Source organism: Vipera berus (assembly GCF_964194415.1).
Source record: "Vipera berus genome assembly, chromosome: 2".
NCBI lineage: Eukaryota > Metazoa > Chordata > Lepidosauria > Squamata > Viperidae > Vipera > Vipera berus.
In genome coordinates, this window is record NC_138203.1 from 162,234,983 (window position 1) to 162,258,025 (window position 23,043).

At 39.4% G+C, this 23,043-nt stretch overlaps 1 protein-coding gene across 4 annotated transcripts in view; it reads right to left on the reverse strand.

Moving 5' to 3' along the window:
* BAIAP2 (BAR/IMD domain containing adaptor protein 2) overlaps positions 1-23,043 on the reverse strand; it is a 187,931-nt gene that overhangs the window by 39,838 nt on the left and 125,050 nt on the right. For all 4 annotated transcript variants that reach the window (XM_081317652.1, XM_081317653.1, XM_081317655.1 and 1 more), the window contains exon 7: positions 261-413. In XM_081317652.1, the coding sequence (XP_081173778.1) occupies positions 261-413 (153 nt within the window). The remainder of the gene's footprint in view (positions 1-260; positions 414-23,043) is intronic.

Sequence of the window (23,043 nt, forward strand, 5' to 3'; positions counted from 1 at the left end):
TTTTAAAAGGTGATAATTTACTAAAATTGTTTATACTTGTGATGAAGAGGAAAGTCACCTCTTTATATATTTCTTTTCTTTTTCTTTACTATATTGTTATTTTTTTCTTTTCTGCATCTTCTATTTTTCTTTTTATTCTTCTTTTTAGTTTGTATTAATTTACATTGTTGTAAACTGTAATTGTAATCTTTAATAAAATTACTATTTTGAAAAAAAAGAAAAATATATCCCTGGTTCAGTTACTAAGTGCTCCTGCTTACCTTGGAGTGGTATGTAAGAGCATTTTTGGCCACAGCACACTGCTTCTCTACCAGGAAACAAAATCGCCGCCTCTCTTCTGTGAGTGCTGTCTTGAAACCATCAGATACATAGTTCTCCAGCTCACTTTGTTTATTGGTCATTGCTTCAATAAACTGGAAGAAAAGAGAGAACATAAAATATTAGAGGGGAGTAAAAACTACCACATTAATCACAATACGAGCCCACAAGACTGCAGGTATTCTGAATACAGCAGATTCCTTTGCAAATCTAACCTCTATTCCAGTTGCTTCAGAGAAAGGAAGCAGAGAGAAAGAAGTAGGCAGTTGCCTCTTCATCATTACTGTACAGATTTTCTGAGATTCCTGATCTGGTGTTCAGCTGTAGCCTGGACAGCAGGGGGCACCTGGCCACAGAGCATAAGCCTGCTGAGAGAATATCTCTCCTTCCCCCTCAGTAACATCCATCCTTAGTCATCTGACTTGCCTCACACAAAAGCTCCTGACTCAGTACGTGGGCTTCAGATGTTGTGTGGGTGGCAGAAGAGCAGAGAGATTCTTAGTCTCCCTCCTACTCCCTCTGCACCTGGATACTGCTAATTCTCTACTGCCTATTGCAACGAATTCACTTTGGTGGCTCACATAAGTTTAAAGGGGCTTCAGAAGGGTTTTTTACACTTTCTCCGTTGAGCTCCCCTTTCTAGGCTGCTGAGAATCAGCTTGCTACCTGCTCTTTCTGAAAGTTATAGAGGACAGAGGTCCTTCTCAAAGGCTTCTAGGTGACGCAGAGAGGCTTCAAGCTGTCTGTTTGAACCCACACCTCCTCCTCTCCTGTGAGAAGATGCAACAAAGCCAAAGAAGACACCCTCTCCAAGAGCCCCACATTCCCCTTTAACCAAAGAGCATCTCCTCATGTGAAGTCTTCAAACTTTGACATACAAGTCATCCACTTAATTCTGCAACCAATGGCCTGAGAAATCCACAATGCCATAAATTTCTTTTCTCACATTCAGAGGTTTCTCTGCACTCAACACTTCCATCTGATACTCGGTTTCTGTAGCCTAAAAGTCTGGTATATCCTAAAGCATTTTTGATGTAAACCCTCATGGCTTTAAAGGTCATTAACTACAAAAGAGTTAATAGAGCCCCTTCTTTATTGCACATACCAGCCCTTGAGCAAGCACTTGTGCCTGCTGTCTGGATACCCCCCCTCCCTCAATCTCTCTTCACCCCAAAAGACTCTGCAGGCAGGCTGCAGATGCCATTTCAACAAAGGCTACTGTGAGAAAGGAAAATGCCTTTTCTAAGAGGAAGCCTGTTGCAGGATAAATACATATTAAGGAACGGCACGCTTCCCTCCCATTAATATTTATTCAGATGTCACATGTATACAGATTTGAACAATTATTGTAGCCAATTAAAATAAATATATCAGCTATGAATTCTTTAATTAGATGATGGTCCATTTCTAGCCAAGGACAAAAGCAAGAAAGGCAATCTTGAAAAGAAAAATAGCTCCAGGCTATTTTCCTCTGATCATATGAAGCATAAACAAGCCACACTTTTCATTTCCTTTCAAAATCCTTTTTTGTCCTCCATCATTCCCTACAGTAGGTGGGTTCCATTCTGAAGTGACAAAGTATTGCTTTCCTTTCTGCCATCTCCTTTATGATAGTAATACAACATGGCTTCTTTTCCACAACAACTACCCAAGCTGTCCTTGGGTAGATGATGCTACCACAATATAAGCTTTTAATCTTTATGGAAAAGAGAAAACAAGGAGAAACTCAGTTTACTTCCCATGCAGCCATGATCTAGCCACTTAAAGCTTCTTTATATGGAGTTAAATTGGAGTTAAAACAGAAATCAAAATTTCTGTTTTATTAAAGATAATCCTTAACCTATGACCATTTAAAAATGTTTCAAAGTTACAATGGCCTCAAAAAAGGTGACTTACAACCTATACTCCCACTTATGACTGTCACACCACCTTTCCAGTCACGTCATTGCACTTTGGGCATCTGGCAACCAACTCGCATTTATGACCAGTGGCAGCATGATCTTGATTTGCTAACTTTTTTGCTGATTTCCAGGGGGGGGGGGAAACACCCATTGGGGAAGCTGGAGTCTCCTAATAACCAGTGATTTGCTTAATGACCGCTATAAAAATTGTCATAAAATCAGATTTGACTTGACTTATGACCACAATTACTTATGACAGAAATTTGAGTCCCAACTGTGATCTTAAATCGAGGACTACCTATATGTATTGTATTGTAAATTCATTTATATTCATGCTGAATGCCTTTGGAAAATTCTTGTCATTCACTGTATCATGCCTCACAGCATCAAGAAAAAGAGAGAAACCATAAGCTTTTCCTTCTTAATTTATAGGTAAACAGTATATATTTCGGATATATTCCATTTGTGTTATAGAACATTTACCCAACCAAGGGTGGATCCTCTGTTGGGTCCGCAAAAGATTGCAGTTTCAAGCTTCAGCATCTCCAGGTAATGCTGAAAGCACCTCCAGGTAATGCTGAAAGCACAGCCAGTCAGTGAAAGCAACACATGCTAGACAAACAGACTTGCAGATATCTTATTTGTGAGGGACAAAATAGTTGCATCTCAAAATACACTCCAAGCTAAAACCCCTTCCACAAAGTTTGAATTAGCTTGATTCATACATCTGAAACAGCTGTTTCAAACAGCTGAATTCAAGGCCATTTGAATCAAGGTCTTTGCATACTCCTATCACAAGCTTTGCTGGCACTGACTGCTAGGTAAATTTGGCCCGTAAGAAATATTCTATGATTCCATTTCTTTCCAGAAAAAAAGGATAAGTACTTTATCAACTGGATTCCAAATATTTTATTGCAGGAAGGAATTAACTCTAGCATCCATTTCTCTCTAAGCAGCTGCCCATGAGCTGGGGTGCCTCCTTTTCAGCTGAAGGGATCCACCTCTGCCATTTGTCCCTTCCTGCAATGCCTTAATGGTACAGATTCTTTGGAACATAACTTTTAATGTCTCTGCAATCACATTAGCAACTTTAATACCTGGGGGGGGGAATGGCAGAATTGCAAATAAAGGTTCCATTTAAAAAGATTTATTGGGTGATGTGAATATTCTATTTTGTCAGTGGAGAAGAGAAATGGGAATGAAGTGGAAGTATAAAGTATAAAGCTTGAGACATTCTCCCCTAAATTCCTAACACGCCCAGCAGCAGCACACAAACATATGTTACGTTACTTGTTTAAAATAGTGCAATAATTACAATACCAGCCTAAACCTGACAGGACTGTGAACTGCAGACAACAGCGCTTGTTTGCTTTCCGTGCCACTTGTTTAAACTCTGACAACCAGCTAATACATTAAGGTAAGATTTCTGAAAATCAAAGCAATATGTTTTGTTCCTTTCTTCAGCAGTGTCTTTGTCCCAGAACAAAGTCACTCAATGTGCCATCACCCAGTAATCTCACATGTTCCCTCTCTATTTGAAAAGATCTCAGCTCACTGCTCCCAGGGCATACATGGAAGACGTGGAAAGTATAACTGAAAAGCAGCTACTAAGCCTGCACTCAGCTTCCCTTGAACAGTAGCTCTATTAAGCTATATCTCTTTTTTCCACAGTTTTATTCAAATGAAATAAGATGCCTTATTATGACTACTTTCTCACAAGGAGCAGAATCAAGAGTTTTGCTTTCCAACTTTTGGGGGGGGGGGTTGGTGGTGGGGGACTACAAAGCTGAAAACTCCCAGCCTGTATGACGGGGGAGTCATGTTGGCTAAGAATTCTGGCCATTACAGTCCCAACGGTTCTGGGTTATTTTATATTGGAAAAAGCTTGACCACTCCTTTTGCTTTCAAGTATTCATTCTCGTTTATTACAATGGCTGATATTATAGGTTGGGTTAGTTAAACAGTATCACCATATCAAAATAAACGCAAGCAGTTTGAACCCTCAGACATTAAAAACATTTCCTTCTCTTGGCAAAGATATTAAGGAATATTTGATCTTGAGTTCTCTATTAACAAGGAACACCCGCTGCAAAAGCTACTGGGGATATGAAGTTAGCTTCACTAGCAGCCATGTCAAACCACAACTTCCAAAAACACCTCCAACAGAAGCTACCAGGGAAGGAAAAAGTAGTGGGGGAGGGAAAGAGATTCTCACATAATACAGAATGCATTGGCTACAGAATGGAAGTGGTTTACAATTGCCTTCTTCCCATTTTGTTTTTGTTTTTAACTTCTAAGTAGGGCTGTGCAAAGTGTTCCATAGATGGAACAGCTGGTTTTGGGTGGCCTGCGTCTGGATTGAAACAGGCGTGTTTTGAATGTTATGGTCCACATACAGAATGAAAATGTGATGTTCTTGGCAAAGATGTTGGGATATGAGTGAGGAACAGCCACTGCTAAGGGCTTTTATGGCACAGCATGTGCTGGTGACACATAAAGACAAAGATGAAAACTTTCAAAATTGAACACACTCAATTTATACTGAGGAAAAACAATGCGCCATTTCCAACCTCAGGGGCCTGTTTGTAATCAGAGCAATACGTGCTGCTTTCTCAACCAGGAAATTGGTCAAAAGGAGCATCATCCTCTATCCTGGACCTATGTACCTTGCAAGAGCTTCACTTTTTTTCTGTACCTGAATGAAACAGCCTTTGCAGCCATTGCAACATTGGAATAGTAGAGTATTCAGTTAAGCTTGAGGAACTAAAGAAATCTTACTGATTATAGTATCCCTTTTGCAGTGATCAGCAAATATCAACAGCAACCTCATGCAATGTCAATATATCAGTTCCCCATTATGATAAAGTCGTAGACACTTTTTTTTAAATCCCATTTATATCCCGCCCTTCTCCGAAGACTCAGGGCGGCTTACAATCTAAAGCACAAGATGCCTAGATACATCGGTATATAAGAAATCCACTAGTAAGAACCACTTACATTAGCAATGTAAATACTTTAGGCCATAGAATGCTACAACACAAATACCAATTTAGTGTATATATCAATTATACCAATTCAGACAAATGGTTGTGCAATCTCTTCTTAAAAACCTCCAGTGATAGAGCACCCACAACTTGAGGGCAAGCAGTTCCACTGATTGTTCTAATTGGCAGGAAATTTCTCCTTAGTTCTAGTTTTCACTCATTGCATTTTGTCAGGTGTTTGGATGATAGGTTGACACCCTCTTCTTTGTGGCAACCCCTTAGATATTGGAACACTGCTATCATATCACCCCTAGTCCTTCTTTTCATTAAACTAAATATATCCAATTCCTGCAACTGTTCTTCTATGTCTTAGCCTCATGTCCCCTAATTATCTTTGTTGTTCTTCTCTTTACTCCTTCTGGAGTCTCAGCATCAAAGAAAGGAAAATAATCAGAAAAAGAAAGAAAAGAGAGATTAGACAGAGGGAAAGTGCAAGTCTTAGAAGAAAGGGGAAAAAAGTATGCTATCTCCTGAAGCTGGTGACTCATGAGAGGTGCTTCTAGTGCTGCAGATCCTGAAGACTGAGTTGCATTATAAGCAGTCTCTATTGTTTGGCATGTGTGGGGGTGGGAAAGGGGGTGGGTGGGTGGGAAGAGAGAACAGAAGGAGAGAAAAACAGCTATGGAGAGAAATTTTTTTCCTATCATTAATGGGCTGCTCTCAAGCACAGCTTCTGCCCACATGGATTGCACATTAACATACAGCTGTAACCCTTTGTTCATTTGTTGCAGAAGGTCTGTTAACATTACGATTGGAAGAAAGTAAGCAATATTGCAGATGGGCTTTTGCAAAACACTATCTCAAAAGGGAACTTCAGGAGGCAAGAAGCACTTTAGTTCTCATACTATTGTACATTTATTTTTCTCTCCATTAAGGCAACTCCATCATGCCTGTTTCCTCCATGGGTAGAGGTCTACCGACTACTCAAAAGGCAGCAGTTATGTAAATGCACAAAACATTTGCATAAGATTTATAGAAAGATCTCATCTCCAGATATATTCAGTTTAAGTTGAAATGAATCTAAAAGCATTATCCAAAGTACTAAACATATAATTCTAGTCAGTAAAACAAACAAACTGTAACATAGATTAGTATAAGTGTATTATTACAACCTTGGCAATTAGTCCCTTTGCTAACTTGGCCTTTTTTCGGAGCTGAATTGATGCCCTCACTGATATCACCTAAACCCAAGGCCTTTTCTTCACTAGGTACAAACTACTCAGACACCATTTGTGTGAAATTGGGAAATGGGGTGGAAGCAGTGGTGGGATTCAGCTGGTTTGCACCACTTTGGCAGAACCGGTAGCTAATTTTTTGTTGCCCAGGCCCAGAATGGACTTCTGGAAGCGGCATCCACACAGAGAACCGGTTGTTCACATATTTGAATCCCACCACTGGGTGGAGGGGCTGTCACATTGTGCATCATTTTAGAGTTATTTAAAATGAATTGTTTCCTTTATTGGGTTGACCATTGAACAGTTTACATGGCAGGCACATCAGCAATGGTGAGAGGCCAAAAGCTAAACTAGTGGGCACCACTATGGGTCAAAGTCCTGTCCTATTCTCTAAAATTGAGAAAGTCCCCTTCTTCCTGAAAAACTCAAGCAGGCCGATGAGACTTAGCAGAAAGTAAGACTTTTAGTTCTGCAAGGCTTGTTCTTCTATATCAGGAATGTCAAACTGCTGGCCCGTGGGTTGGTTGCATCATACAGAGGCCACGTCCACCCCAGCTCCAGCAATGCAAAAAAAGTCACGATACATCACAACATGTCAGATGATGCTGTGAGTTTGACACCCGTGTTCTATATCCTTAGTTACCTACTCTATGGCTTCATGCCCTCATATATCTAGCTGATTGCATTCTTTGTGTGAATATGCTGTGGAAAGTTTGGAGAAGGCAAGAAACTAAATAATGGTGCAAAATAAATGAAACCCAAACCCTAAATTCTGGTTTGGTCATATAAATACAGAACCCAGAGTCTTAATCCATTAAAATGTGTGGATCAACTTAAAGCTCACTCCTAAAGCGAGGCTATTTTTTAAAAATCAGTTTTATTTATTACCTATGTAAGCTCAATACTGAACAAGGCAAACAGTCAGTGAGGAACCACTTTGGCAAACTGCATGTGTGATTTCTGAATTAAGAAAAATGACCACCTTCTTCTTCTGGCTTTAAGAAAATACCTGAAGCATTTCTCTGGTTCAGAATTATTCCACAAGAAAGAATTCACTGTGCCTTCTATTTAAAGAAAAGATTGCAACACAGACTCAGTATTTCTGGATTCTTAAGAAGATTATTAGGAACAGAGTACTGAATCACATCCCTCTTGTTCCCCAGTGAGAATTTCACACACTCGCTTTAACAAAAATATTACAACTTGGTCTTAGCTAATTTTAAACCTAGTGAGCTTATGTTACCTGGCCTTCGTGTAGGGCCCAGAGAAGATATTACAGTGTATCTGTTCATATGTAACAGGAAGTCATGTTGTGATTAAGCTGAAAATATACCTTATGGCCATGCTGGTTCTCCCTCCATGTGCCTTTGCAAAACACAGTATAGATGACTTAACAATGATTCCAGCACAATATGGCTTTCCAGAGAGGCACTGAAGGCCAGAATCAGGATGAGATGTGGACATTTTTGTTATGAGCTTTTTTTTTTCTTTTTTCTCTTTGCAGTTTTGGGTGTTGTTTAAGGGCAGGGTTACTGTATTTGTAACCTAATTCTATTGAGCTGTTTTTAATCTCTTCACTGTAAGATTTTTTTGTAATTTTATTCATTTATAACAGACATGTCAAACACAAGGCCCGGGGGCCAGATCCGGCCCGTGAAGTGGTTTCATGCGGCCCGCGAAGCCATCCTGGAAACAGTGAGGGAACGGCCCCCACTGCCTTGGCCCTGACCCAGAGACCCTCCTTCTGCCAGAGACCCTCAGATCTGTCCCACTCCTGCCCAGGCCCCCATAGGCACCCTTGATGCGAACGATGTAGAGCTGGCCACGCCCACCCAGTAGGCCATACGCACTCTAGCCATGCCCACCCAGTAGGCCACGCCCACCCAGGCCATACCCACCCGGCCCCCTGAGGGCAACTGCAATGCTGATGCGGCCCTCAATGAAATTGAGTTTGACACCCCTGATTTATAACATAAAATATGAAAATACAAAAGCAAATAGTAAGGGACAACAATAGGGAAAGGGAAAATGAAAAAGTGTGGAGAAGGGGAGGGAAAGAAACAAAAGGCGTTGACTTCCGACTCCCTCTGTTGCAGTAAAATAAGACGTTAAGATCAAATCTCAACCTTTTACATTTCTATAGTAGTATGAAATAGCCATTTCTATACCAACAAATCAGTCTAATCAGTAAAACCCAAAATCATAGCATCATTTTTTTCCACCTCAAGCACAAAGTCCAGAAGCGGTTTCCAAGTAAGATTGTTGATAAGTCCGTTGGAATAGCATATAAACTCTACAGGAGGAGGAGAAATTTAAAATCACAAATTATAATGGAATTGAAATGCCAAAAGGCCAAACCATCAAGAACCACCAGGAGGAAGACTACAAGTATATGTGCATTTTACAGTTGGATAACACCAAGCATGACAAGTTACGAATATGATTAATAAAGAATACATCCAAAAAGTGAGACTAGTGCTAAAGATAAAATTGAATGGTGGAAACACCATTGAAGTCATCAATATCTAGGCTTTACCTGTGATATGATATACTACTGGAATTATTAACTGGACACAATCAGAACTGGACGGTTTGAATCCCAAAATAATAAAGCTAATGTGTCTTCATTATGCATTACATCCTTGTAGTGATAATGATAAATTATACATACCCTGCAGAAATGGAGGCAGAATTTACTTCAAGTCAAACAAACTTGCAAAAACAGCATGCATTGACTGATTACATAAAAGACAGCCAATACAAGCATTGATACAAGTTAGAAATTTAATGTGCAGGAAAGAAAACACGAATACTGAAATAATGTGGTAAAAACAAGAACAGAATGCTTGAAAGGAAAAGCATTCTACAAAGGATTGAGGGGAAAATGGATAAAGATAAAACTTGACAATGGCTTACAACTAGACCATTAAAAAAAGAAACTGAAGGCTTGATTTTGGGTGCTCAAGAGTAAGCTATTTGAAGTAATGCTATCAAGGTTAGAATGGAAAAATCATCAAATGATTCAAGTGCAGAATGTACAGAGGCAGGAGAAATGGTAGATCATAAAATCAGCTCGTGCAAGAAGATAACACAAATTCATTATAAACAATATAACACAGTTGCCAAAATGATTCATTGTAACATCTGTAAAAATTATCACGTGCAGGAATGAAAAATTGGTGGGAAAAAGTAGCTGAAAATGCGCAGGTTAAATTATTGTGGAATTTCTGATTACAAACTGTCCCACAACACACCAGATTTAACTATAATTGAAAGAAGAAAGTGTGGATAATTGATGTGGCAATTCCAAGGATATTAGAAGACAAATAATTGGAGAAGATCACAAAGTAACGGGATCTGAAAATCAAAACTTAAACATTATGATATAAACTGGCCATGGTAGTCCCAGTAGTTATCAGCACACTGGGTGCCGTACCAAAAAATCTTGGATGGTACTTAGAAATTTTTTTAAAAAAAACAAGTTTTATTAATTTTCTAATTTTACATCCAAAATATTTATGAAGCAATGTGGTGATTGGATAATCAAAAGTCCAATAACAAAATCTTTTTGTACATAGGTCAGGATAGATCAACAAAAATTCCCTCTCCAATTCCCTTAATCATAATATCAAAATAAATTAATACATTTCTGGTTGTGACAGAGTCAATTAGAACAATTATCAATACATTTTCACAGATACTTATCCACATCCTGTTTTTAAGTTTTATCTAATTTCAAAACAGTGCTCCAAATTAGCCTATGGCATCTAAGAAACTTAATTTTCGGGTAACCCACATTTCCCCTATTTCATTATATAGTAGTTATCATATCTAAAATACATACATTGTTCATTTAAGTGCATTCTTGTTATATTTCAAAATCATACTCTATCTATCATCTTTGTAATTATCAATAATTAGCAAGGTATCTTTTGTTGTGTCATTCCAAGTTCTATAATATAATTCAAAGTTATGCTCTAGTAGCTAATTTTCATTCCCTTAAAAATCTACGTGCTAAATATAAAATCAGTTTATATCTTTTAACAGTTCCCCTTAGCCCAATAAAAGCAATTTCAAGCTTTATTATTACAAATCCCAACATTAAAAAACCCCCATTTTTTAATTCTAATTCTAGGTTTCTTTTTGTGCCAGGCAGGGTTCCATATCATTGCCTTTAACTTCTCAAATGTGTCTCCCTTTCTTCCTACACACGTTGTTTGAATCCAGGGAGACCATCCAGTTGTCAATTTTTCAAAGAGAGTGACCCCTTTACAGTCATTAAATTGTCATTGTAATAAAACAGGTCTCCATGTTTGGCATAGTATAGTTGTCATTAATTCAGTCTGGTCTTCTTCTTTCAGTCCCATCTGGCTTAGGTAAGAGGTCATGTCTGGTGTTATAGTTTTTGTTTGTTTGGTTAGATTCTTAATGTACTGTATTTGAAGGCTTTTGGCATCCTCCATCTTAGTATTGCTTTCTTCAGCTTCTGTTATTTGTTGAATTGTAGATTTTATAGTTGAAATCAATGTTTGGGCATAAGGCTCTCAGTAAATTGTACTTGTTGTTCTTTAAAGTCCCCTATTTTATTGTTGATTTCCTCCTCTTCTGTTAGTTTTTGGATTGCCAGTTCATCAATTGAAGTCAGAGTCTCATTTAGTGGGTTTATGCTGTCAGATTTGTCTTTAAGTCTGGCTTTCATTTGTTCATTGCCAAAATTGTATCAAGTATAAACTTATAGTCAAGTGGTGGAATATAATCCTCCATTTCTTTGATGTTTACAGATAGGTCTTTAGTGGAGGCTATTTTAATAAGAGTCAGTGAATGTCCACCTCCACTATTCCTAAAGGTTGTTTTCAGTGCCAGGGGTTCCCAATTCTTATCTTTAGAGATAATGTCAAGGACACATATGTTACAGCCAGATCTCACAATAAAAAAGGTTTACTTGCTATACCAGGTTTTGCCACAAGATGTCCTCAATAGCATGTAGAATCTTTTTCCAGACTAATATGAGGCTTTTATCCAATTAGTCCATTTTTTTAGCAATAAATAGGGTAGAAAGTCCCCACAGAGATAAGAACGTTTTAGTAGCCCAAAAATTCCAGAGGTACAAATAGGGTTGTTTAATTATTTAGCTTAGTCATTTGGTTTCTTTTGAGGCTTTAAGGTTTTAGTTCCCCAAGTAAGTATTCACTGATCTTTCAAGAAAGGGGGAGAAGATTTTCAGAAGAGTCCCACAGGGAAGTAATTAGGGAAGTAAGAAAGGTAAGGTCTCACCCAAATCCTCCAGATTGTTTCGTTGTGCTTGATGGTGATTTTGGCTTTCGGCAGGGAGCTTAGTGATCAGCCATGTTAAAGGCTGATCTCTTCTTCTTCGGGCCAGAGGAGTTGCTCCGAATCAAACGGAGGGCTACCGCCCTTCCGTGATCACAAGGAGGGCCTCCTCATGGTGGTCGCCCCTCCAGGGTAACCTTTGACCCTTTTCAGGGTCCTCCAAGGAAGATAGATCAGACGGGAGGGAGAGGCTTTTTCCTGTGTGTCCGCTGGCGCTGTGCGCGCAGACCGGAAGCCAGTACTTAGAAAATTTATGCATTGACAAAATTTCTGTCAATGCCACACTGCTTGAATCTGCACGTATAACACACCAATATCTTACAGCATCCTAGGTTCTTGGGGGAAAGCTTGATGAATATGAAAGTGAGCACTACCTAAAGAACTGGTAGTTGTGATTTCATATTTTTTGTGTTATAATAATAAAAAGGAGAGGGACACTGAAATTTTCAGCTCTCCCTCATTGATGATATCACTTATCACCATATTTCATAAGATCGTCAAAGGCCACTTTAAAATATGTGCAGACTCTCTTTGAAAATAATTTCTACCCCTGGTTTAGAGTAATGTGTGACCTAGAATCTCTGGTCTTTTTATTGTCATAAGATGAAAAGCTTGTTTGTATAAACAAAGATGACTCCATACAATAGCAGCATTTGCTATTGACTACTTTCTAGCAATATTGTGAAATCGATTAACGTTAAGAGGAAGCACAATGACTATTTGTTAGGGAAGCATAACATCTGGGAGGATTGTTACTTGAAACTAGGCATAACAAAGTTAAGTTAATTGAGAAATACTGATTTTGTTTTGAAAAATGAAGTGATTGTTTCCACAATGAAAGTCTTGATAGAGAAAATATGTTAAAAGTAGAAATGAAATCATAAAAAACCTACATGTGTTTTAAGAACTACCCCCCAGGCTAACAAGGCTAAATCTGGAAAGGAAAAGTATAAATTGTAGGCCCTGGTTGTTAAAAAAATATGCAAAATGTTCAGGATTCTGATTATTTCAGCTGTTTAAAGAAATGATGACTTCAGCTTTTAAGATCATGAAAACATCTAGATAACATTTGAAAGCAGACAGTAAATTTTTAGCAAAGCCTCAGAAGTTTCCTGCATATTAAAAGGAATATAACAATCACATGATCTGAGGAAGACAATGTGGCTTTTAAAAATGGCCATACACGGAAAACTCACTTCAAGTTTAGAAAATTGCAATGTCCAGAATCTTAAAAGAGACTCTCTGTACCTGAATCTCTATATGCAAACACACAGACACACAAAAACAAGTATCCAGAAAACGATTAGAGTGGGAGATAAGATAGTATCAGCCATGACCACACAATACCCCCTATGAGGTTAGAAACAAATATATCTCTTCATCCCATATACCATCCTTAAACTTATAAACAAATCCACAAACATCAACTTTTCAATCTTGGTGTCAACAAAAGTCCAAATGGTTGTCAAAACTTTGGAAAAAAAGAGTATTATTTTAATGTTGATCAAATAGCACCTGAAGGCAGGACAAGAAACAATGGATAGAAAGCTCTTCAGAGGGAGATCCAACTTGGAACTAAGGAGAAATTTCCTGATAGTGAGAACAATTAATCAATGGAACAGCTTGCCTCCCAGAGTTATACGTGATCCATAGGTTTATTCTATGAAACCTATGAAATATCCTGTACTGCAGAGATAAAAGAAGGTAGGATTGAAAGGCCACATGCTCTGACACTATTAAAATAAAGCACAGCTAATTCAAACATCTGGGAGGAAGACAAAAGTGTATCTTTCTCAATCACTGCTAAAAGTAAGCTTGTTATTTCAAGCACCGGTTTTAAAAATGAGGTTGCACATCATGTTTTACTGCCTTATAACCAAGAGTCTGTCACACACATAAGGGAAAAATGCTAATCCCTGACAGAACAGCCCTGTAAAGCTAACAAAGGAAACTGAGTCATGCAAACATTGAGAAAAGAAAAAAGGGCGGGGTACAAAATAAACAAGGTGCCTAGGTGTCTAGGAGATAACAAGGAGGTTGAGATATTATAAAATGAATGCAAGATTAGTCAAGAAATTATTGCAGAAATGAAAGGCAGAGTATAAGCTGGTGTGTAGCAAAATCAAGAACAGCACATGTCCTTATAAAATCTTAAACTAATGTTAGGGGAAACACTAAAATAAAAATTTTCAGACCCATTCCATGGAAAAAGGTATTTTATGCAGGAAAAAAAGATGCACATTTTGACCAGAATGAAGATTCTGATGACAACAACAACATTGAATGGGGGAGGAGGAGGAGTAGGAGAAGGAGAAGGAGGAGGAGGAGGAGGAGGAGGAGGAAGAAGAGGAAGAAGAGAAAGAAGAGAAAGAAGAGGAAGAAGAGGAAGAAGAAGAAGAAGAAGAAGAAGAAGAAGAAGAAGAAGAAGAAGAAGAAGAAGAAGAGGAGGAGGAGGAGGAGGAGGAGGAGGAGGAGGAGCTGAAGCACCAAGTGGAAGCCGAGAAAGACAGACTAGAGCAGGATCATTAGATCATTAATCTAATCTTGTCCTTCGACTTCCGGTGGCGGTGCGGCGCCGAAGACAGCCGTTTCGGGCTGTCCGCTTCGCAGCTGTGTTTTTTCTACCGAAAACAGCGCCGATCAGCTGTTTAGGTGGATTTGAAGCCCCCTCCTCAGGAGAAGAGGAGGGGGTGAGGCCCCAGGTAGGGTTGAGCTCTCCGGGGCCGCCTGAGCTGAAAGCTTGGGCGGCTGAAGGATTGAGCCCCCCCGAAGCCTGGGTTGCTCCGAGCTGCTCAGCGTCTCTGCTCCGGGATTTTTGGAGCAGAGCCAGGCGTTAGCGACCACCCCTGCCAGAAGGAAAGACTTTGGAGTAATAAGGAGCAGGCAGAGCGGTACAGGAGGTCAAGGCGAAGTGGATTTTTATTTTTACTCCCTAGCTCAATGGACTTTATAGCTTTAAAGTGAAAGTACGCAACAAGTGAAAGTGGGGAAAGATGGCGGCTAAATCTTCCTCTAAAGTTCTTCGGAGTGCGGGAACTTCCCCGGTGCAACAGACATCGTTGCAAGCTTTGCTTCCTCCTGCACGTCCTGTGGCATTGACGCTTAAGGACTTACAAGATGCCTTTGCAAAGCAATCCCAGGTAATGTCAGAAATGATGGATGATAAGATGGCAAAGCTGGAGGAGAAACTGGAGAAATTGGAGGAGAGGATGGAAGAGAAGTTTAATGTAATGGAGGAGAGGATGGAAGAGAAGTTTAGTGCAATGAGGGTAGACATTTTGTCTACAGTTGAAAGCGTGGCTGAATGTGTGCAACGTTTGGATGAAAAAGTGGAGGATCTTAGTCAAAAGAACTCTATATTATTTTATTTTATTTTATTTTTATTTTTATTCCATTTATATCCCGCCCTTCTCCGAAGACTCAGGGCGGCTTACAAGCTTAGCAGTAGCCTTCATTCTATGTATATGCCTGCTTATTAGGGCTTTCACACACACACCAAGCGGCATTATTACAAAGTCAGCTTAATTGCCCCCAACAATCTGGGTCCTCATTTTGCCTACCTCGGAAGGATGGAAGGCTGAGTCAACCTTGAGCCTGGTGGGTTGCGAACCTGCACTAATTAGAAGTAAAGGTACTGGAGAATGAAAATTTAAGGGATAAAATGGACGGAGAATTGAGCCTTGTCCAGTACCATCAGATGCAGTATGCTATTAGAATCAGGGGCTTAAAAGAGAATCCTAAAGAAGATTTAAAGCAGCTGATTTCTGAGGCTTTGGAAGCAGTATTGGGCCAGCCAGCATCTGAAATAGAGGGATGCATGGATAAAAATTTTTGTGTAAATTCATGGATTGCAAGGCAGAGGAAGCTACCTAGAGATGTGGTGGTCTATTTTACAAAGAGAGCAACTAGAGATGAAGTTATTCAAGCTGCTTATGACACTAAAGTTGTGGTTGCTGAGCAAGAAGTCCTGGTTCTAAAAGAGATTCCTCCAAAGATTTTAAGGAGAAGGAAAGATTTTGCATTTCTTGTATAGGAACTTAAGCAACGTGATATTAAGTTCAGATGGGAGATTCCAGTCGGATTGGTGGTGATGCACGAAGGTAAAAGATATCGTCTGGTTACTGTGACTCAGGCGCGTGATTTCTACAGCAATGTTTTAAAAGCAACCCCTCTATCACTCCTGGAAGCTGCAAAGGGATCTGGAGAGGGAAAACCTCAAGAGGCTGAAGGTGGGCAGACAGAGGAGAATGGTGCTGGAGGGGATCAAATTATAGCTTCATCGGCTGCTGCTGGAGAGCAGAGGTTGACGTGTGCCGCTTTAAGACGAGCAAGACAAGTACAAGAGCAAGACCAGCAGAAGTTTATGGAACTCTCAAAGCGTACTTACAGCGAAGCTGTGGGAGGAGCGCGGCCCAAAGAAGATACAGGGGCTATTGAAGATGTGCTCCAAAAGCTTCGGGGCGCCAAGCATGGCGACTAAATTTCTAACCTGGAATGTTAATGGATTAAACTCACCACAGAAGAGAAAGAAAGTTTTTCAATATTTAAAACAATTTAAGATTGATGTCATATGTTTGAAAGAAACACATATTAGGGTTATGGACCAAAAGTATTTATCGAACTCAAGGTTGGGCACGCAATTTGTTGCCTCTGCGATGAATAAGAAAAATGGAGTGGTTGTCTACGTTAAAAGTACTCTAACAGCGGAATTAATTGAAGCAGATAAGCAAGGAAGATATGTTATGATAGATTTGCTGTTAGAAGGTAAAAAAACGCTTCTAGTTGGACTGTATGCTCCTAATCAACAACAAGCTGATTTTTTTAGTTTACTTCATACAAAGCTTACTCAATTGGATTACAAATCGTTTATTTTTATGGGGGACTGGAATGGTGTTCTGGACGTACAGATGGATAAGGCTGGTTCTTTTAAGCATGTTTCGAGTCATGCCAGATTGCCTAAATCTTTTTTTGAAATGAAGGACGATTTGGAACTGCGAGATATCTGGCGTGACATACACCTACATGAAAAGGATTATACTTTTTTTTCTGACAGACATCAATCTTTTTCCAGGATTGATTTTATTTTGCTGACTAATGATTTTTTTTCTAGGATTAAGAAGGTAAAGATCTGTGCAAGAACTATTTCGGACCATAGTCCAGTTTGGTTAGAGATCAATAAGGACAATAGGGATAGGCGCTCGTGGCACGTAAATGAGAATTTGTTTAGAAATCAGAGAAATGTGGAAGAATGTAAACAGCAGATGAAGGATTTTTTTTGAAATTAATATGAATAAGGATACCTCTATGGACATGGTTTGGGATGCTAGCAAGGCCTACATGAGAGGGGTGTTGATATATATGAATAATAAATACAGACGTACTTTGGAAGCCAGAAGGAAAGAATTGGAGAATGAAATTAGGGAAAAAGAAAAGGCCTTAATTTTGAACCCATTGGATGTAAAGACTAAGGAGGTTATTAAGCTATTAAGAGGACAATTTGATAAATTGATGGCTGATCAAGTGGCAACCAATTTGCGGTTTGCCAGGCATAATACTTTTTGCAATGCTAATAAGCCAGGTAGATGGCTAGCTTACAGACTAAGGAAAAAGCAAAGGGCTTCTAATATAGATAAAATTGAACATAAGGGAAAGGTTGTGTTTCAACAGGATCTTATTAAGGAAGCCTTTGTGGATTTTTATTCTAAATTATATGCTAAGGAGAAGATTAATGAAAAAGACATTGATGTATATTTGGAGAATGCTAGCATCCCGGTTCTTACGCAAGCACAAAAAGAGGAGATTAACCAATTGATAACAGAAGAAGAAATTCTTATAGCAATTAAGAAATTGAAGGTGGATAAAGCGCCAGGTACGGATGGTTTGACTGCGGCTTACTACAAAAATTTACAATTGGAGTTGATAAAGCCGTTAAAGGAACTGTTCCAGACAATTCAGAGAGGGGGAAAGGTGCCTCCGTCTTGGAGAACTGCTTTTATCTCTTTGATTCCGAAGGAAGATCAAGATGCTACTCAAGTAAAAAACTATAGACCGATATCACTTTTAAATACAGATTACAAGATATTTGCTAAGGTGTTGGCTAACAGATTGATGAGGGTTCTGCAACAGGTGATTCATGGGGATCAAACTGGGTTTATTAGTGGTAGGCAAATGAAAAATAATGTGAGGCATATAGTTGATGTGTTAGAGTTTTTGGAAAGGAACAACCAGATCCCTGCGGCGCTAATTTTTTTAGATGCTGAAAAAGCTTTTGATCAATTGAATTGGCAATTTTTGATGAAAGTTTTAGATAAAATGAATTTTGGGGATAAATTTTTGCAACCAATTAGGGCATTATATCAAAAACAAACTGCCCGAATAATAGTTAACAATAGTTTGACTGAAGCATGCAATATTGAGAAGGGCACAAGGCAAGGGTGTCCGTTATCGCCTTTACTATTTGTGTTAACATTGGAGATATTACTGGTAAAAATACGGAATTCGGAAAGAATTAAGGGTATACAAATTAGAGATCAGGATTATAGATTGAGAGCGTTCGCAGATGATCTGGTTGTTACGGTGACCCAGCCGGAGAACTCTGTTGTGGACCTGATGGAGATAATAATGCAATATGGGAAGGTTTCTGGATTTAAAGTTAATGCACAAAAAACTAAAATTCTGGCCAAAAATATGACAGTATCGCAAAAGGCTCTTTTAGAAGGATTAACTGGATTTGAGATTGCTAAAAGGGTCAAATATTTGGGGGTGTTTTTGTCACCCTCTAATACAAAGTTATATAAAAATAACTATGAAAAATTATGGGGAAAAATTCAAAATGAAATGCAGAGTTGGGAAAAATTGCAATTGTCTTTGCTGGGAAGAATCGCAGCAGTGAAAATGAATGTCCTGCCTAAATTTTTATTCTTATTTCAAATGATACCGGTTTTTAAGAAAGATTCTAATTTGGAAGAATGGCAACGGGGTATCAATAAATTTGTTTGGGCAGGGAAAAGGCCACGAGTTAAACTTAAGATTATGCAGGATACTCGTGAAAGAGGTGGTCTCAAAATGCCCAATCTTAAATTATATTATGAAGCTGCTGCGTTAGCAGGAATAAGTGATTGGATTAATTTGACACAAGAGAGATTATTAAATCTTGAGGGCCACGACTTGTTATTTGGCTGGCATGCATATTTGTTGTATGATAAGAAGGTAGATAATGTGTTTAAAGTGCATATTTTAAGACAGGCATTGTTGAGAATTTGGAAGAAGTATAGACATAAGTTAGATTGTAAGATGCCATTGTGGGCAATTCCAAAACACGCAATAGAAAACATAAATGTTGGTTTCAAACATGATGTGACTACGTATAAGGAGATTTTAAGCTTGGAAAGAAGTGTATGGTGTTTAAAATCGTATAACCTCTTGCGAGATGAGAAGATTGTTCAAACTTGGTTTCAATATACTCAGTTACGGGCCAGGTGGAAAGAAGATCAGAAAACTGGTTTTGCAATGACTGATGAAAATTTGATAAAGTAAATTAGAAATCAGGGTCCAGCACATATCAAAAGGATATATCTTGCATTGATAGAAATTGACTCAGAAACAGAACTTGTTAAGGATTGTATGATAAAATGGGCCCAGAACATCCAAGAAGTTATTACAATGGACACGTGGGAAAAGATCTGGGTGAGGACCGTAAAATTTACACAAGCTCAAAACCTAAGAGAGAACTTTTATAAAATGTTTTATAGATGGCATTTAGACCCTAAAAAGCTTGCAAGTATGTATCCGAATTATCAGCCAAAATGCTGGAGGTGTGGTGGCGAAGATGCAACATATTTTCACATATGGTGGACCTGTAAAAAGGTCAAGGCTTTTTGGATAAAAATTTGGTGGAATATGCAGAAGATCTTCAAGCAAAGGATAAAGTTTTGTCCGCAATTCTTTTTGTTGGGTATAATTATAGATGCTACTGTTGTGGACACTAAGTTGATGTTGAATTTAATTACAGCAGCAAGACTTTTAATAGGTCAATATTGGAAGAAGGAGGAACTGCCGACTATAGAAGAATGGACTTTAAAGGTTTCTGACCTGGCAGAAATGGCAAAGATCTCGGCTTATTTGAAAGATCATTCGCAAGAACGTTATATTATGGAGTGGAAAAAATGGATTGAATATATTCAGAACAAATATGGGTCTAAAAAGTTTCATTTAGCATTTGAATAAGTCTTCCTTTCTATTTTCTTTTTTTTTCTATATGAAATATTAGTATTGTTTGTAGTTATCCTATATGAGCTAGAGAGTGATAGATTTAAGAATTTATTGTTGGTAGTATATGGATGTTTATGATTGTTCTTTGTTTTTATACCCTGTACTTAGCTCTGGGAAGTCGGGGGGGGAGGGGGGAAAGGGGGGGAGGGGTAGGGAGGGATAGGTAGGGGGGGAGGGGGGATTGTTAAAGATAAAATGTATTTTAAAACTTTTCAATAAAAAAAATCTAATCTTGTCCTTCTACTAGGGAATTTTTATTAATGCATGATGTTGAGTGACTGATCCAAGTCATCTTCCATGACTAACAGAGGACTAGAACTTGACTCTCCCAGCCAGTTTTTCCATCAATACACCACACTGATATAGTGAAAGAAAAGAAGAAAAGAAATGTAAATTTAAAAGAAATTTAAATTTTAAAAATTAACTTTCTGCTTAAGAAAGTTGCTACATGTATATCTCTGACTCTTGTAATCAAGAACTTTAAACCCTCAGTTATATGAAAAATGGAACAAGTCTGTTTCCAAAACACTGGTTTCTTCCAAAGGTTTCTGTCACTGCACGTTTTTTTTTTGTTCGTCAGAAAGTTCATTTCTAACTGTACATTTCCCCTGTTCTCTGCACCTGTTGTGATAACTTATCTGGTAACCATAGTGAATCCCATATGACCAGTTATGTTATGGTTTCAGTCTGTTTAGTGCGCATGTCTAGAGAAAGTTCTGGGTTGTTATCTGTATTGTTTTATTCTCTTTGCTGTTACTGTCTGTTACGTTAGGATGTAGTGAGCTAGCTCTGTATAATATATATTTAGTTTTTATATTATATATTAAGTAAAAGGTATTTAGTAAGATTATGCGTCGTGTTTTTCTTGCCTTTCTGCATGCACATCATGCATTCTCTGAAGCACGGTCCGTCGCCCTCTACAAAGGTGATTTTTACCTTGACATTTTGGTAGCAGAGGATGGTTTGATTTATGTTTTTGGAGATGCATGTTTCTGCGGCTGTTATCAGTTAGTTAGTGCTAGCGAGGCAGCGGTGATTAACTGCTGAAACATGTCAGGAAGGAAGCCACGGCTAAAGAGGAGTCTTTCTGTGGGTCAGCTCCCTTCAACTTTAAGAACTCCGATAGCTTCAGCCACACGCCTTGGAGAAGACGCACCTGCTCCTGTCGACGATGCAAGGTCAGTCACTCCTTTTTCTACTTTTCCAAGCTCCCTGGCAGCTGCTTTTTGGAAATGTTCCCACTCCAGGGGCTCAAGATGAATTTCAAAGGCTTGGAGTGAAACCTAAAGTTCAGCCGAAGAAAATTCCTTCTGCTCCTTCAAGCCCCAAGCAAACTATGCGAGATAGGGCTATGCAAGGCTACTGTGAACAAATTGGGGTTTTTGAAAGGCGTTTGCAGCAGGCAAAGGAATATGTGTCAATGGTTCAGCAATATGAGAGGAATTATGAGCATGAACCGGCCATATTGCCACACCCACAAGGAGAAGCCATATTGCCTCCTTCTTCCCCAAAGCCAAAGTCACGCCCATTATTGAGTGTCATGCAAGACGAATGGGAACCGGAGGCTCCTATGTCACATGATCATGGGCTGTCTCAAAGGACATACAGAGCCACAGTGATGCCTGAAGCAAATGTTATAGCACCATCTACTGGTGAAGCTGCATTAAGACATGAATTGGAGCTCTCACTCTCGCAATTGTCTATGGAGGAGTCTTTGCTCAGAGATACAAGATTTCTGCCGTTATCTGAGGCTCCAGTCCCTGATGGTGCTAGGATTCCTGTTACTATTGCTTCTCCTGTTAATATTGCTTCTATGCAAGCCCCTCTACCTGGCAGAGCACAGCCATATTTAACCCACATGCAATTGCCACCGGGTTCTTATATGCGAAGGCCAGTGTCATCTGCAGGTTATGCTACTGCACCAGCCCCAGCGCCAGCGCCTCCTGCTGGCCAGGGTGGAATAGCAGCTCAAAGACAGTCACAGCCAGCACCAAGACTACCGGCAGCTTCAATACAACTGCCGCGTGTCCAGGCACAGACGCCACTGGTGCCCCCTGCAGGTTATGGTCGGATTGCACAACCTGCACAGCCAGTACCTCAATTGTATATTCCTCATCAAACACCTTCCATCGTACCACTGGTTGGTGATTCAAAATTAAAGAAGTCAGGACAGAATTACAGGGCATGGGTCAGTGAGGTTGGACTTTTGCTACGCAGAGAAGGTACTCACATGATGGTGTTTAATCCTCCTGCCCAGCCATGGACTCCTGACATATGGGACTTGGATAATAGAGCATGCACAACTTTATTGATGTCAATGGACACTGAATTGCAGCTCACGTTTTCACAAGATGCAACTGCCCAACAAATTTGGACTCAGTTAGAGGCATGTTATCGGCCTACATCAATTGAGTCTACATGTTTGCTTTTGTCTGAGTTCCATGGTTCCAAATTAAAACCTGGTGAACATATTGGAGCACATTTGACTAAAATGAAAGGTATTAGAAAAGAACTGGGTGAAAAAGGCTATCCTATTGATGATTTTCAAATGATCAGCATTATCATCAATTCTTTGAATCATGAGTGGAAAGATGCTATTTCCAAGATCAATCAAGTGCCTATTGCTCAACGCACAGTGGATCATGTATGCAGGATCTTAGCCGAAGAAGAGGCACTTATGCAAGCTGCGCCACATTTAAGGGAACCACCTGCATCAAGAGCTTCAGCGAGGCGTGCCTTCCGTGGAAGGACCTACGTTCCAAGAATGCCAAGATGCTACATCTGCAATCGTGTGGGACATGCCACCCGGGATTGTCCCCAACGAGTTCCAGCGCCCGTCACATACCAGCCCAGAGGAACAGATTCCAGAGGAGGCAGAGGTAGAGGCGGACGACAAAGTCGTGGTCGTGGTTCCAGGCGTGATCCACAAGCTCCACTTGTCACATTGGTTGTGACCAACGATCCACAGCCTCAACCAGAGTACGACAGACGACTTCTTTGGAC